The following is a 17,538-nucleotide window of genomic DNA, read 5'->3' as shown; positions in this document are numbered from 1 at the left end:
GAGGAGGTAAAGGCTCTCCACCCCCATCTGGAATTCAGCACTTGCCCCAACTACTTCAGCAGTGCCTGCAGCTGCTCCTCTGAGAACTGCTGCTGCCTTCTCCACCCCCATGCAGCCCCTGTGTTAGCCCCTTCATTCTCAGTGGGCACTGCTGCAAGCAGACAGGTGCACAGAAAGAGCCATGCGGGTAACCCCGCTCGTCCCCTCCACTCCTTCCATGCTCCCAGGGCCATAGGGGTGGTCGCTGTCATGAGACCCTTCAGGAGCTGTGTGGGCTGCCCCTGCTCCTTGAGGTACAGACTAGGGGTTGCGGGTAGGAAGGCAGATGGTGGTGGAAAGAGCAGGGCACAGCAGGATAGGTCCCCAGTACCCTTAAGGGGCACCTGATAGATCAGTGATTCTCAAATTTTAGCCTCAAAGCCCCCCCAGTCTCTTTTCTGAAGTTAGATCTAATCTCTGTGACTTCCAATCTGGGTGCCACACAACTCAGAAGTGTTATGGAGTGGCCTTGAGGCCAAAATTTTGAGAACCAATGATATAAAAACTAATTCTTCGTTTAAAGATATATTTATTGGATGTCATTTTTTAACCATATACCTCAGCACTGGTATGATTTCTTTTAGCAGGGAAAAGAAATGCGTTATATATTTTGAAAATAAATTATATATGCTCAGACAAACATACTTCTTTGGGTGCAAGACTGAAGTGTGCTACCAATTTTCATCCAGAAAAAAGTGTGCACCCAGTACCAAAAGTTTGGGAGACAATGTTGTAGACCCATGACTTCATCAGTGAGGCTGTTTGGGGCTAATCCCCAATGCTTATGCTCTAGCTATCAGTTTCTGGTAGTCCTGAAAACAACATATGAGAACACAACTAAAGCAGCCTCACTGGAAAACTTCTGGGTCTTCAATGCATCAGCAGGCATGGGTACAGGGGCATGATAAGCGCTGCCCTCTCTGGGACAGACCACTGCTGTGGTATAAGCAAGCTCTAAGGGCTGCTAGGAATAAAAAGAAAAGCTACAGAAGGTCAGCATAACACACACATGCATAACGTTTTGGGAGGGGAGAATCACGATTCAGCAATTCACAGCCAGGCCAGAAATGAGCTCTCCAGATCTCCTTTCTAGGAGGAACAGAGTTCAGCTTCCTACCTAGTTGCACAGAAGTCTTCGTTCTGGGGAATGAGTCCATGGAGTTTTCCTCTGCCAACAAGTCCCAGGAGTCCTCCATATCAGAGGAATCTGCATCAAGACAAAGGCCTTGAGGTGAACATGCACATGGACTGGGCCTCAGGGCCTAGGGTTTGTGCCACTCAGGGCCCCAGAGATGCTGCAGAAAGAGATTCTGCTGTGAACCATGAAGAGTTTCCTTTCCCCGGAACATGAGAGTTTGTGAATCCCACCTGCATCTGCTAGCCATGTAATGCAACCCAAATTAATGATTAAAGGTTGTCTTTATTCCCCTAGCTGTTATGAAGGGAAGTTCTAGTTAAGCAAGAGGAACCAGCAGCAGTGGGCAATAGAAGCCGAGATCCTCTATGGCCTAATCCCTAATGGCACCCAGTTTCCACTCACCATGACATAAAGCAATACAGGTCCCATCATGCCCTGCCAGAGAGCATTATAGAGAAACGACAACCTTCGACTGGGGTATCAACTCTCCTGTGCGCAGGCCCCCAACCCCGAGGCACAGTCCCAACCAAGGGGCTCAGTTTCTGGGACATAAATTTTAGGATACATGGCTGACAGGCATGGTTGAAGGTTCCAGCTGCCTCTGCCACTCTGTTGTTGAGAGGTCCTAAGGAGTTGGGGTAAGGGGAACTGCCATGACTCACCTGAGGACAGGCCCTCGGTCCACACACTTTCTCCAGGGTTCTCTTCCTCACAAACCCAGAGCTCCACCTCCTGTCGCTGGATGCGGCTGATCAAGTCTGGTGCAGGACCTTGATATCCTGTGTGGGGAAGTGCATAAAGGGTGGTTATGTCTGGTTACTCTCCCCCTGTAATGAGGACAGGGTGGAGCTCCAGACCCAGTGAGTCTCAATCAAGGAGTCAGGGCAATTCATCTGCTAAGACTGCATGAAAATAGGCACCACCTGCAACAAGCCTAGATCTGCTCCCTGGCCCCAACTGGGCTGAGTAAAACAGTCAGGACAGCTAAACCACAGGCAACAGGCCTCACTCACTCCAGCCCTTAAAAGCTAGGCCCAGTCTGGGCAAATGCAAAAGTTCTTGTTCCCTCTGTGCACTTGGGTGGGTGGAAAAAAGAAAATGTTTACAAAGAATCAAACAGATTAGGAGAGAGAAAAATAAATGGTTACAAATAAGAAAATAGAACCTGGAAAGGCTACAAAAGCATAGCTATTTATTTAACCTAAAAAGAGATTAACATTACACTTTCCAAGGAAAAAAAAATGAATCTTAACCCACTAAATTTCTTCGGTTCTAAGATTTTAAAAATCACTGGCAGGTGGCCAAGTGGCCAACCTGTTAAGACAACCTACTTTATACAAGTTTTAAAAGACAAAGTCCCGAAAGGAAGGGTATCAAACATCTGTAGATGGCTTCCTCTGCCTGAACAAGATTTCAGTGCAAGAGGATATAAGATGAAAACAGAACTGCCCTTTATTAGCCCGCTGATAATAAGAATAGGCCTGAATGCGAATACTGAAAACAGGCCTCCTATGTGCTATTCTATTATGTTGTGGGTAGGCCAAATAAGACCAGGGAAGCCTAAACTTAAAGCCGTTCATTTCCATGATCTTTTCCTGTTTTTGTACCCTAACTCAAACTTTTCCTAACTATCTAGATTTTACACCTACAACATTACCTAGACTGTTTCTAGTTCCATAAATTCTCATCGCCTCAAGCATGCAAGTGCAGCCTTCAGACACCTGAGGAAATGGGTGTTCAAAGATCTCAATATCAGATTCAAAACCAAGCTCATGGTTTATCAAGCAGTCATGATCCCCACCTTATTGTACAGAGCTGAGATGTGGACAATGTACAGGAGACATCTGTGGTGGTCGAGTGGTAGGCCGGGGCTGTGGCCAGTAGCCCGAAACGGCAGATGGGTACTTTTTGACAGATGGAGCAGAATTAGGCACCAAAGTGTATTGGTTAAACTAAGATTGCTTTACTTACACTGTGGATAATTATAATACAGGTAGGCTGAATGCTGACTTAGGTTACAGTTGCAAACCAAACAAGATGAAAGCCTTCTGGTTTCTAGATGAGACGTCCATGAATGGCTGAGCAAGCATGCAAGACATGGGGGTACATCGGGTAGGTCGGTGACGGGGAGTCGCTGGTGGGTGATCGGTCCGCCAGGTTTACTCTGAGAAATGTGCGGAATTCTCCAAGTTCTCTAAACTCGAGAAATGTGCAGAGCTTTCCGAGTTCTCTGAGTTCTCCAACTTCAAGGTGTGTGAGGAGTTCTCCTTGTGCGGAGTTCTCCAACGTGGAGAAATATGCAGAGTTCTCCAACATGGGCAGAAACTGATTTACCTTTTATATGACTAACAAGCCAATCGCTAGTCACCAAATATGAATAATTTAGAACCGGCCAATGGTGGTGTGCGTGTTTGCATAAAGTTGGTGGGAACTTTTTCTAAGCTGTAACTTTTCCATGACATAGCATATAGTCCTTGGGTTCTGTCTCAGCGGAATTTTCCACTGTGACCTATTTTTCTCGCTTTGACCTAGTTACTGCCACTGTGCCATAACATTCAGAATGATTGACAGCAGAATGATTGACAGCGGGATGTTCCACTATGGCGGGAGATTCCACTGCATCAAACCAATGGAATTTTCCACTGTGCCACAGGCATACAACTACTTGGTTCTGACAACATCAAGTTGCTGGAGAAGTACCACCAATGCTGCCTGAGGAAGATCCTTCAAATCCAGTGAGAAGACAGATGCACCTACATTGGCAACCTCTCACAAGCGAATACTATGACCATCAAAGCAACGATTACAAGACATCAACTTTGCTGGGCCAGCCACGTCATCTGGATGTCCAACTCCAGATTCCCAAAGCAAGATTTATTCTCCCAGCTCAGTCAAGGTGTACATTCAAGAGGGCAGAGAAAGCGCTTCAAAGATGTCTTCAAGGCCAAGTTGAAAAAATGCAACATCAACATCAGCTTATGGGAGACTATTACCCAGGGCCGCCCCAAATAGAGGAAGACTCTGCTTCGACAATCTCAGTACTTTGAAATCTTATGACAATACCAGGAGATGGAAAAGTGGGAGCAGCAGAAACAGCATGTCATAGACTGAAGGAAGATCCCAGAGCCACTCACCTTGCACAGAAATGCATGCTGAACAGTCTGTTGATCCCAGATAGGCCTCATCAGCCATCTTTGGACCCACAGATAAGACAATCATGGAAGAAAATCATCCTCGACTGCGAGGGATTGTCAATGATGATGATTTGCCTTAGCCTAACTGCTTGACATCATTTGGCCTAGCTATTTGTAGTCTACTCCTATCAAGCAACCTAATGCTTCCTCAAGTCTACTAACAGCAGTCTTTCCCATCCAACGGGAGGATCATCACAGGAGTGGATATGAACACATAAGTTGGTAAATACTGTACAGTGTATCATAGTTCACTGGAGTTTGGATAAAGGAAAAAAGGAAAAGTGAGACACATTTTTAACCCAGAATGTGGTTAAAACCCAGAAAGTGGTTTTCTGTGAAAACCCAGAATGTGGAATTGGTGCACTGAGGTTTCCAGAGAAAGATGTGCATAGAGTCATCAACAAGAGAGAGAGCCATTCTGTACAGGCAGATTTCACAAAGACTAGAAATGAAGAAAGAACAGAAGTGAAAGATAGATACCTTGAGAGCAAATGCTCCAACACAGGGTCCTAATAGCTAACTTTGGGCTATTTCCAAAGAAAAAAAGAATAAAGGGAATCTAGGGGGAAAAGAAGAAATGGTGGAAGTTAGCTTATAACTGAAAGCCAGGACTCTGTGAAAAAGCCAGCCTATAGTCTTATTCTAATATAATGAAGGGTTTAGTCTGTCTGTCTGTCCATAACGCTTTTGGGCAACTGCACATGTGCCACTGAGAGGGCCAGTGGCGATTGGCTGCATGGGCTCTGCCCCCTCAGGCAGGGAGGGAGCAGCTGCTGCCTCAGGCAAGGAGGTGGTAGCCCCACTGCTCATGGGGAGGAGGCAAAAGCAGAGGTGTGCAGATGAGGAGGGAGCCACTGCTGTCGCCTCCTCAGGTGGGGGAAGCAGCCCCACTGCACCGGGGGAAGAGGCGGAGGCAGGTGGGAGGGAGCCACCATGCAGGAGGCTAGAGGAGGAGGTGGTGGCTGTGGGACTGTTTATATGGCTGGCCCCGAAGGGTAAGCTGGGAGTGGGGGGGGCCATATAAACACTCCCTGAAACACTCCATCATTCATGACAGGCAACTGCTAGTAATAATAATAATGAAGTACTTGATGCAAATACACTTTGGAATGCAAGGAAGCAGGTTGTACTTACAGACACTGAAAATGTATCCTGTGATACTAAGTCACATAAGGAAAACCAAGTGGGAAACTCAACGAGCTACTGAAAGAAAGAGCAAAATAAGTGGCAAAAATAAATTCAGATCAAGTCACTTATGCAAAAAAGACAAGAGCTGTAAGAAAAGCAGTAAGAAGCAATGTTAACTGACATGTATAAGAAACTGAACAGCAGATAGGATTAGAAAGCAACTGATAAGCTGGCTAAAATCCATTATGCACAAACAAAGGACTTGATAATCATTTCCCCAATGCAATTAGTGATGAGGAAAAGATGGATTAACAGCTTAGCTAAAAGAAATCTTCCATGTGTAGAAGATGAATTTTGAGAATTTCTGAGAAGAAAAATATCCCAGAGGACATTTACATTCATGGACCCTGTAAATGAAGTTCAAATGCCTCTGGCTGTCACCTACAGCCCCTGGTCTGAACACCTTAGACATTTTATTAATGACCTCCCAACCCCTCCTGAAAAAGGATGGCTGGCTCAAAGTGGTCATGTGTGACAAACCAGTCCTGGTTTACAGGCAGCCCCCTAGACTCAAACAGTCTCTCTCAAGCAACAGGCTACCTCACTCCTGATCTCACCAAGGCACCAGACCTTGCAACACCCCAAATGCTTTCTTTGCCCCAACATCAATGCAGACAACATTGTCACTGTACTGAATAACATGAATTATAACCTCTGGGGTTCATTCACTTTTAATTCCACCAACATCATATACACCATCATGTGCTTACAGTGCTGTTTACATTGGAGAGGGTAGGGAATCCCTACATGACTGAATGAATGAACATCAGCTGCAGAAAGACATACAAGTCTGTGGCAAGACACTTCAGCTCCCCTGGATACTCCATCGCTGATCTGAGGGTGGCTGTTCATATACAGCAGACTTCTAAAAAACGATCTGAATGGGAAATTGTGGAATAAGAAATCATCCAGACTGGATTGCATTAAGGATGGTTTGAACAGTGACTATGGATTCTTATCCCTTTACCTAGATTCACTTTTGGGACTCCTTTGTTCCTATGGGTTTACTACTTGTTTGCTTCCCTCCCCCAGCACTGCTCTCTCTCCCTACCTCCACTGTCCTTTGTATTCTAATATCTCTCTCCTTCTTATACTCTGCTATCTGCATGTCCTTTCACAGCATCTGATGAAGTGAGTTTCAGCCCATGAAAGCTTGTGGTGTGTATGTATGTGTGTTTTATTTATTTCATAGATATTTATATAACATACACATGTATTATATGTATGTGTGTATGTACGCATATGTGTGCATATTATTATAACACATGTACACACAATGTGTATGCATAACACAGAGGCACACAACACATGCATGTGAGCATTATACATGTGTGTGCATAACTAGGGTTACCATGTGTCTGGGTTTTCCCAGACATGTCCTCTTTTGGGGTCCTCCCATCTCTGTTCAGGCGTTTGTTTGTTTTTTTTAATATCAACAAATGTCCAGGATGTTGCTCTGCTCAGTGTCAAAGTTTTTCCTGTCACTTCTCACCTGCCCTAGCAAGGAGCTGCTTGGGGCTGAGGGGAAGCTAACTGAAGGCAGGGGACACCACATGTCTGAGCACACATGGCTGTCATGCAGCCAGGCAGGGGGTAGGAGCAGCCACGGCAGCTACATGCAGGTAAGTGTGAGTGGGGGAGAAGGGTATGTGTGTGGGGGTGCTGCCAGCGCTGGGAGAAGCTGTCTGGGCACTGAAGCTGCAGCAGGGGAGGGGAGGGGAGGTGGGGGAGGCACCCGCTTCTCCAGTGGGGGAAAGGGGTGAGGGGGGCCTTCAGGGGCAGCAGGGAACTGCGTGGCCAGGCCAGCAGCACCACAGTAGTGTCTGTGCTCGCAGGGGCAGGGTTTCATAGATTCATAGACTGTAGAGTCGGAAGGGACCACGAAGGATTATCGTGTCCGACCCCCTGCCCCAGGCAGGAAAGAGGACCGAGGTCAGACGACCCCAGCCAGGTGCCTATCTAGCCTCCTCTTGAAGACCTCCAAGTTAGGTGATAGTACCACCTCTCTTGGCAGCCCGTTCGCAGCCACCCTTACTGTGAAAAATTTCTTCCTAATGTCTAACCTGAATCTACTCTCCACTAGTTTGTACCCATCATTCCTAGTTACTCCTAGGGGTGCCCTGGTTAATAGCGCATCTCCAATTCTCTGCTGTCCTCCCTTGATAAACTTATAGGCAGCTACAAGGTCTCCCCTCAGATGTCTCTTGTGAAGGCTGAAGAGATCTAGATTCCTCAACCTCCCCTTGCAGGGTCTTGCACAGAGGCCACTAATCATATGAGTGGCCCTCCTCTAGTGTTTTCCCAAGGATAATGGTAAGACTGACTGGTCTAAAGTTACCTGGCTCATCCCTTCTCCCCTTCTTAAAAATGGGCACCACGTTGGCCCTTTTCCAGTCCTCAGGGACCTGGCCAGAGCACCATGAGTGCTCAAACAGCTGTGCCAGAGGCTTAGCTATGACACTGGCCAATTCCTTCAGCACCCGTGGATGGAGGTCATCCGGGCCTGCTGACTTGTACCCATCCAGCCCCTCCAAGTGCTCCTTAACTAAGCACTAACCATTGGCGGTCTAGTGCCTCCCAGACATCTATCTATGTTCAAGTTGGGGGAATCATCTTGGCCAGTACTTAGGAACACTGAAGTGAAGAACTCATTAAAGAGCTCTGCCTTTTTTCCCCCTGTGTCAGCTGCCAACTGTCCTGATTTGTCCTACAGGGGCCCTATGTTACTTTGCACCTTCATTTTGCTCACTATGTATCTGTAGAAGGACTTTTTACTGTCCTTGATTGTTGTAGCCAGCCTAAGCTCCAGTCCTGCCTTGGCCTGCCTAACTAATTCCCTGCAACAGCACACCAGGGAGGTATATTCCTCCTTGGTGGCTGCCCCCCCAGCTTCCACTGCCTGTAAATCTCTTTCTATGCCCTCAGTCTTTTTTGGAGTTCCCTGTTCAGCCAAGCGGGCTTTTTTTGTCCCCTTGCCCCTTTTCCTGCGTAATGGAATAGTTTCCTTTTGTGCCCAAAGGATGACTCCCTTGAGAAATCACCAATCCTCCTGGACCCCCATTTGGGTGGCCAGGAGTTCCTGCAGGCTGGAAGAAGCAGGGATCTGCAGGTTTGGAGTGAGGGACACTGGCAGAGTTGGGAGGGCTGTGACTTGGAAATGAGGGGTGGAGGGAGGGGGGAAAACAACTTTCCTTTGAGGGCTTTTTGAAGCACCCCCTCCCCGCCCTCGCCTATTGGCTGCTGGCAACTTCCTGCCAGCTCCCAAAGTAGTTTGGGAGTCCTAGTTCCGATCAGCTCCCTGAGTCTGGTTTCCCTGGACTTGGAGTAGCCCTGCCCCTTTCTTTTTTAACCCTTTGCAACCTAGGGGTGGGGGCACACCCACCAACCCCTATTTATATACAGGAAATCAACATCAGTTAGATATGTGTTAGTTCAAAGTATGGAATACTTCAAAGCTATTGTCATTCCCCAGCCAAAATGACCTTTTTTGTATGCTTTATGATATGGATAATTCAAAATATGGCTGTACTTTAAAATTTAAAGGTGTTTTCTGGTCCCTTGGACCAGTAAAAACTTGTTAATTCAAAACAGTTTGGTAGGACTGGGGATGGCAGGTCCCCTGGGTGAGTGGGACACTTTGGCTCTTAGATTGAGCAAACAAGAGGAAAAAAGGACCCCTAAATCATTGCTACTACATTACAGACTCCTTAGGAACAGTTATATTAGGAACAGCTTGTGCTATATACCATAAAATCAACTTAATTAGTCACTGGGATAACTCACTTTGTTCTTATCAGTTACTAAGGTACAAATGTAGGTGAATTAAGACTACATACACACAGTACAGGCAGTCCTCGGACTTACAACACAATTGGTTCCTGAAAACCGTGTCTTAAGTCGAAACGTTGTAACCGGGAATCAATTTTCTCATAAGAAACAATGTTATAAATGAAGGATTGGTTCCTGAACCAAGGCCTGATACCCTATTTTCACCAATAATACCCCAGAATTTTGTACTCGATCAATTATAGATGAGTAATATAGCTACATTAATGTATTTATATTGTAAATAGCAATCATACTGATTTGGAAGGACTTCTTTCAGGTGACTTTACTAGACTTTTTGAAGGTCTCTTGGCTGGAGTCTTCTCAGGAGTCTTAGCTGTAGGTTTTTCTGGAGTCTTGTCTGCTTTCTTAAAAGAAAGTGTCCAAGGAAGTTTGGACAGATGTTCTCCAGGGAGAGTGGCAACACAGCAAACTTGTTCACTGGCGTGGCGTTGCATCAGATCAAGTGTTGAAAATCCTTTTAAATAAAAAGTCCTTTTTCAGATATGTGGGGAGCCAGAGGAAAAGCAGGGGCAATGCTGGACCCCTGCTGAACCAGATGGGGCAACTGACAACTGATGCCCAGGAAAAAGCCAACCTATTAAATAGGTACTTTGCATCGGTCTTTCATCAGTCACATGGGATGCCCATGCCCGCTACGGGACAGGGAAGTCCAGGTGAGGGTGATCCCCTGCCCTCCATTAATGCTGACTTCATGAAGGAACATCTTGAGAAGCTGGATACCTTCAAGTCAGCAGGCCCTGACAACCTTCACCCCAGGGTACTCAAGGAGCTGGCGAGCATCATAGCCCAGCCTCTAGCGCGGATCTTTGAAAACTCTTGGCACTCTGGTGTAGAGCCCGAAGACTGGAAGAAGGCCAATGTGGTGCCTATCTTCAAGAAAGGGAGGAAAGTGGATCCGGCTAACTATAGGCCCATTAGCCTGACTTCTATCCCGGGGAAGATCTTAGAAAAGTTTATTAAAGAGGCCATCCTTAATGGACTGGCCGATGCCAACATCTTAAGGGATAGCCAGCACGGGTTTGTTGCGGGTAGGTCTTGCTTGACCAATCTCATTTCCTTCTACAACCAGGTGACCTATCACCTGGACAAGGGAGAAGAGATTGATGTCATATATCTTGACTTCAAAAAAGCCTTCGATCTGGTATCCCATGATCACCTCTTGGTGAAACTGACCAGTGGGGTCCCCCAAGGCTCTGTCCTTGGACCCATACTGTTCAACTTCTTCATTAATGATGTGGACACTGGAGTCAGAAGCGGACTGGCCAAGTTCGCCGATGACACCAAACTTTGGGGCAAAGCATCCACACCAGAAGATAGGCGGGTGATCCAGGTTGACCTGGACAGGCTCAGCAAGTAGGCAGACGAGAATCTGATGGCGTTCAACGCCGATAAATGCAAGGTTCTCCACCTTGGGAAGAAAAACCCGCAGCATCCTTATAGGCTCGGCAGTGCTATGTTGGCTAGCACTATGGAAGAAAGAGACTTGGGGGTCATCATTGACCACAAGATGAACATGAGCCTGCAATGCGATGCTGCGGCTAGTAAAGCGACCAAAACACTGGCTTGCATCCATAGATGCTTCTCAAGCAAATCCCAGGATGTCATTCTCCCCTTGTACTCGGCCTTGGTGAGGCCGCAGCTGGAGTACTGGGCTCCACAATTCAAAAAGGATGTGGAGAAGCTTGAGAGAATCCAGAGAAGAGCCACGCGCATGACCAGAGGTCAGGGAAGCAGACCCTACGATGACAGGCTGAGAGCCATGGGGCTCTTTAGCCTGGAAAAGCGCAGGCTCAGGGGTGATCTGATGGCCACCTATAAGTTTATCAGGGGTGACCCACCAGTATCTGGGGGAACGTTTGTTCACCAGAGCGCCCCAAGGGATGACGACTAGGTCGAACGGTCATAAACTACTACAAGACCGTTTCAGGCTGGACATAAGGAAGAATTCCTTTACTATCCGAGCCCCCAACGTCTGGAACAGCCTGCCACCGGAGGTGGTTCAAGCACCTACATTGAACACCTTCAAGAGCAAACTGGATGCTTATCTTGCTGGGATCCTATGACCCCAGCTGACTTCCTGCCCTTTGGACAGGGGGCTGGACTCGATGATCTTCCGAGGTCCCTTCCAGCCCTAATGTCTATGAAATCTATGTAAAGTCAAAACTGATGTCAGAAAGTTGAAACAGGGTGTCAATTTATAAATGTTGTAAGCGCGAAATGTTGTAACTCAAAATGTTGTAAGTTGAGGACTGCCTGTACAATAATTTGGATATATGTAAATTACTATGGGTAAATTTATTTCAAGCCCATTTATTTCGAAGTTGGTAATTTTTGGTCCTGTTTTGAATTAACAAGGTTTGCCTCTATCTACCTCCCTACTTTGGTTAGTCTAGAACAGGGGTTTTCAACCTTTTTTGGTTGGTGTATGGCTGGTGGCTAGTCAAGGAGCAGGGAGTCCCCCAGCCAGTTGACAAGCTGTGGGGCAGGGGGTGTCCCCCAGCAGCTGATCAATGAGTTGGGGGGGGGAGGGGGGAACACCCCTGAAGCAAAACCAGAAGTACCCCTGCTTCACCACGCCAATGCCGCATACCTCCTGGGCCCTTGCCAAGTACCCCCAGTCTAGAGAAGGTGCAAATCTACTTGACTTCAGACTAACATAGCTAACACTGTCTCTCTGATCAATGGCAGAACAGAGGAGAAAACAGATTTAAACCAGAGACCCAAACTTCATGAGAAGACTGTAGAAGAACTAGGAGACAAAGGAAACATTTCTGAGCTCACAGAGAGTAACAGAAACAGAACTTTACCCAGAGAAACAAGGGCTTGGTAATTCCTCAGCATCTGGTCCCGGTAAAGCACCTTGTCTCCATCTCCCAGCAGCTCCCACTCATTCTGGGTGAAGTACAGCGCCACGTCCTCAAAGGCCTCCTGGAGCTGCAGGCACAAGCAATACACTCAGTCCCTTCTGCTCCAGCCTCATCCAGCACCCACAGTCCTGAGCCTTATGCTGCACTACAATGATTTGTCAGCCTGGCTACACTGGGCATGGATGCAACTTCCCACCCTCCAGCTGAAACAGGTGCTCCATAAAAGCCTGCAGTGTGGACACAGCATAGGGTGTACCTACAAAAGGGTGCATTGCCATCCTAACTAAAATAACAGTAGTGACCCAGGAATTTATCCTTCTCCACCAGATGCCTCCCAGGGAACCACAAGGCCTTCACAACTCTGAGCTTTATTCTCTACTGCAACCATTAGCCAGCCTGGCTATGATATGAAACTTCTCACCCCTCAGCTGACCCAGCTGCTCTGACAAAGGGCCAGGTGTGGACACAGGGCCTGGTGTAGACAGCTCTGCTGGCAGGACACTGTGTTTGCCTGCTTCAGCTCACGTCATCCGGGGAGTGGTGCAGTTATTCCCTCTATTGGCATAAAAGAGGGTAGAATTGCACCTTATGGACTAACCAAATTAAAGATGTGTAAGTTTTATAAGGAAAAGCTTTAGATGAACATGGCTAACTACTTCTCTGTTGGCACAAGCTGCATCTAAATGAGGGGAGTGCTGACATCATCACTGCACCAGCAGAGACTGTAATGCAGGCAGCTTGTCTGCCCTAGGGAAGCTGTTTTCCTGGCAGTGACTCACAGGGAGTCACACCCTGCCTGGGAAGGCTGACCCTGGGATTTGATGCTTCTCCAGGACACACCTCCACAAGGAACCCCAAAGCCTTGCAGGGCAGCATCATGAGTTACCCTTTGCTTCCCAAGTGGCTTTGAGATGTGGATCACTAATAGGCCCAGAACCTGGGGAGATTTAATGCCCCCACATGACAGAGAGGGATGTGTAGATATCCTACCTGATCCGGTGCCACTGCAAGCATCCCTGCTGCGCTGCAGAGGAGTGGAAGGTAAAGGGAAGGAGCAGAGCAGAAAGAAGGGGGAATATGGCTCCCCAAAGATGTGGGATGGGTTGGTGGAAGCTGGACTCAATGGAGAATCAACCTAGAAAGAAGAGAAAGAGGGAAGTGCATTCCAACTCCATGCACAGAAACCACAATGTTACAGCTCCTGGAATCAAGATGTCTGGGTTGCCTAGTCACGAGTCACAGCTGTAGGCAGGGAGGGAGATCCAGACAGCATGAGCTCTAGGGATGTGTCTGTTATCCTAGTCAAACTCTGGCACAAGGGAACTGGGACTAGGATTCATTTCACCTTCTTGTGGCTTGTTCCCACACAGGTCTTCCCTCCAGACATCATGCAGCTGCTTCCTCCTAGCAAATGGCCAGTTCATGAGGCTGCCCTGGCCCTAAGTTGGAGGGAATGTTCTAGGATCAAGGAACTAGCTGGTGTTGAGGAGTGCTGAACACCCTTCACCCCTGTTTGCTGTGCTGGGTGTGTCACTGCATTCCTCTTCCCAGGCCCTCTGATCCCAGAAGCAGTGCAGTCTGGATCATGACTAGCATATGAGAGAAGGGGACAGTAAAGGACATTTTCAAGGGAGTTGAGATGCAGAGGCCAGGGGTCACACCCCGTGCTAATAAAAGGACCCTAGGAAAGAGCAATGGTCACAGGCCATGACTCAGTTTCCCTGCTCCCTTGGCCAAGATTGTTCTCTCAGAGAAATGGGTGGGAATACAGATTTGAATTTGAACTGTACCAAACTCCCACACACCAAGGCAGAGGGGTGGCAGTCAGGAATTTGCCTCAGACCTTAAGGCCTGAGAACGTGTCCGTGTGTTCTCTGCTGCATGTAGCTACTCTGGCTCCTGTTCCCTGAGTGATCACACCCCAACAAACTCATGTCTCCTTTGAAGGAACTTGCTCTGGCTTCTCTACTCCTTCTCTGGATAAAATAAAAGCCCCCAGAGACAGCCTAGCGATAATCTTGGACTCAACGGCACAGCCCCTGCACCCTGGCCCCGGCTACTTTCCTAGGGGTTTATTGCTTGTCTGCTCTTCAGCACTGCCCTCCTTCCCCCTCCTCTCTCCATACACCCTGCCTTATCTTTTGCCTTCTAATTCCCCTCCCCTCTCTTTCTTATAACTGCACAGCCTTTCACAGCCTCTCATGAAGTGAGGCACCTGCCTGTGACACGCACACAGATATAGACATATAAAGGTCCTCCTATAAAGTTTATGCTACACATACACTCACATTCATCGCCCCCCTTAGTTAATTTACACGATGCAAACCTGCCCTGCCCGGCCCGGGCACTCGTACCGGAGCCTCGCGGCAGCCCCTGCTACTCCCCATGGCCTCCGCCCACCGCTTTCCTGACGTCACCTGCGCGCCACAGAGACGCTACTCTGGTGCCGCTCTGGTGAACGTGGAGGACCGCAACTCTCTGGCCGCTCCGTCCTCCCTGCTCGGGCTGCATTAACCTGTTCCTCCCCGGGCTGGGGGCAGGCGGGGGGGTTGGGCTCAACCCGCCCGCGCCCGCAAAGCGCCCCTGCCCCGTGCGGAGGCGCCCGCGAGCCCAAGTCTGTCCGCCAGGCTGCGGGCTGGGGCGGCAGTGACAACTGGGACGCGCGGCCAGACCCCTGCATCCCTGTACACACCTGCGCATCCCACACCCCTACACACACTGCATGCGCCCCTCCCCCAGACACACGCATAAACCCCTACACACATAGACCTCCCCCACACACCCCTCACCCGCACCCAGTCCCCCAGACACCCCCCCCCCCACTACACCTACACACACACACCCCTACAGTACTGTACTGGAACATACTGTAATTTTATTTTAAAAAATAATTGTTGTCCCGATTGATCGTTTTTTGAGTGGTGTGTATAGAGGTGATTACATAATAGCTCAAAATAAAGTGCTCCTCTTGTATATGGGTGTACTTGGTAGCGGTGCTGGTCTGGGACAAAAAGACATACAAAAAACTAGAACTAGAAAGGACTTTGCTCCCGAAAGCTTGCAGAAAAGGACAATTTTCTTGCCATTTTCCAGTTGGTCTAATAAAAGGTATCATTTTGGAACCAAGAGTTCTAGTTTTTTGTATGTCCTCTTGTATATCGTGAGGGAGTGGGGTATAAGGTGTGGGGCAGGGGTGTTTGGGGGGGGGTGTAGGGTGCTTGTGGGCGGGGATGGGAGGAGGTGGAGGGAGCTGCCCATGCACTAGGTCCCAGGAGCTGGGCTGGGGGGCAAGGGAGGGGTCAGAGTGAGTAGAAGGCAGCCTGGAGCTGGAGCCCTGTGCAGGGGGCAGGAGCCACCTGGCTGTAGCTGTAGCTTCCTCCCTGCCTGACTGGGTGTCCAGTGCCCAGCAAGATCCCCATAGCTACTGTTCTTCCCTGCACTACCTGCTGCTCAGTGGTGAAGCAGGGGCAGGAGGAGGAGGAGAAGGTGAAGGAGCTGCTGGAGGCAGAAGGAGCTGAGCAGTACCTGGGCTGCTGTAGTTGCACTGGGAGCCACCCCACTGGGAAGCTGCATGGCTGGGGTCAGGAGTGGGAGGGAGCACTGCATGGGATGCCCCAGGTGGGAGTGGGTGAGGCTCAGCCCCATGCAGTGTTGCAGGGGCAGCTGCAGGCCAGATCCAATCAATTGGCAGGTACCCACCCACAGGCCAAATGCGACCCACAAGCTGTATTTTGCCTGCCCCTGCCCTACACATATATTTACCCCTGTCCCTACACACCCCACAATCCCACTGCACACACACCCACACCCAGCCCCGAGACACTCCACCCTACATTTCCCGCCCTACTCACCCACACCTCCACCCCACAGCACACAGTGTATCCATTGCAGCTGTTCTGGACATCAACACACTACACATCATGGGCCAGGTATGTGGCAGATCTTTTTAAATCCCACTCACGCACGATGCCATCCCAGCCACACCCTGTGAGATCGGCTGTGCATCCATCCACCTCACCCCGCTGCACCCATCTGTTGAAGTGCTGAGTCTTTACACCAGGGGTGGGCAAAATGTGGCCTAGGGGCCAGATGCGACCTGCCAGGCCATTCTGTCCTGCTCACAGGGCCCCTAAAAAAATTAGAAAATTAATATTAATCTGCCCTTGGCTGCCTGTCACGTGGCCCTCAATGGCTTGCCAAAACTCAGTAAGCAGCCCTCCGCCCAAAATAATTGCCCGCGCCTGCCTTACACAAAGGCATAAGCAGCCTTTATGGGAAAACCCTGCCTGTCTCTCCATGTCTCTCTGCAAGTGCTTCAGGATTCGGGGGCCTGAAATTCCAGGGATCACCCAGAGAAAACTGAACAGAACCATATCCCCCCTTCTCTGCCCCTGGATCAGCCTCTCAAGACCCAAACAGCCCTGTATTCTCTGTCCCTGTCCCCACCAAACAGCCCCCAGGGTCTAGCCAGCTCCAAGTCTCCCTGCTTGACCTCCCCATGTGGTATTTGGTTGCATTCTCTCAGCCACTCCACCCCAGAACTGGCCTGGCTGTATCTCAGCACTGGGAAAGACTTCCCTAGCAGCCTTACACTGTATTTATCTGTTTCCCGGCTGCTCCGCCTCAGAGCTGGCTGCATCTCTGCACTAGTCAAGCCCTCCCTATGCAGTGTGTGTCAGCTGCACCCCAACCACCCACCTGTGAGCTGGCTGCATCTCAGCACTGGGTAAGCTCTTCCTGGTTGGCATTATAGGCAGCCACTTGCCAGCTGCCCCACCCCAGAGGTGCCTGCACCTTGGTGTCCCTTCTTTCCTGTGGCATCATTGTCTAGCATCATCCCAGCCCTTCTCTAGAAGAAGCTGCATCTCAGCCCCAGGCAAGCCCTCCCTTTGCTCTGTTATATGCAGCTCATCCCCAGCTGACTTCCCCAGAATTGGCTGCAACTTGGCACTGACAAACCTTACCCACTGGGCATGATAAGAAACCACTCCCAAGCTGCAGGTCTGGCTACAACCCAGCACAAGACAAGATTTCCCAATGCAGTGTTATGTGTGGCCATTCCTCAGCTGATCTGCCCCAGAACTGGCCATATGCAGTGTTGGGGTGTCCTGAACACCCCACAGCCCTGTTTGCTGTACTTGGTGTGTCATAGATTTTATAGACATTAGGGGCTGGAAGGGACCTCATGAGATCATCAAGTCCAGCCCCCCCACCATAGGCAGGAAGTCAGCTGGGATCAAGTGACCCCAGCAAGAAATACAGC

The 17,538-nt window shown here is 49.1% G+C and overlaps 1 protein-coding gene across 9 annotated transcripts in view; it reads right to left on the bottom strand.

Annotated features, from left to right (window-relative positions):
* Positions 1 to 17,538, bottom strand: part of LOC102569836 (zinc finger protein 501) — a 45,579-nt gene that overhangs the window by 5,409 nt on the left and 22,632 nt on the right. For 2 of the 9 annotated variants that reach the window (XM_014604545.3, XM_019482404.2), the window contains exons 1-5: positions 14,602 to 14,692; positions 13,266 to 13,410; positions 12,216 to 12,342; positions 1,840 to 1,956; positions 1,157 to 1,246 (exon numbers count right to left, since the gene is read on the bottom strand). In XM_014604545.3, coding sequence (XP_014460031.1) covers positions 1,157 to 1,246; positions 1,840 to 1,956; positions 12,216 to 12,342; positions 13,266 to 13,289 — 358 coding nt within the window. In that variant the 5' untranslated portion in view covers positions 13,290 to 13,410; positions 14,602 to 14,692. Of the gene's footprint in view, positions 1 to 1,156; positions 1,247 to 1,839; positions 1,957 to 5,505; positions 5,575 to 12,215; positions 12,343 to 12,696; positions 12,831 to 13,265; positions 13,411 to 14,563; positions 14,693 to 17,538 lie in introns of those variants that run through there. The other 7 variants (XM_019482406.2, XM_019482407.2, XM_019482405.2 and 4 more) reach the window with 7 other exon arrangements.

Source organism: Alligator mississippiensis, chromosome 8 (assembly GCF_030867095.1).
Source record: "Alligator mississippiensis isolate rAllMis1 chromosome 8, rAllMis1, whole genome shotgun sequence".
In the NCBI taxonomy this organism is placed as follows: domain Eukaryota; kingdom Metazoa; phylum Chordata; order Crocodylia; family Alligatoridae; genus Alligator; species Alligator mississippiensis.
The sequence above is the reverse complement of the archived record's forward strand: the minus strand, read 5'-3'. Positions and strand labels throughout refer to the sequence as shown.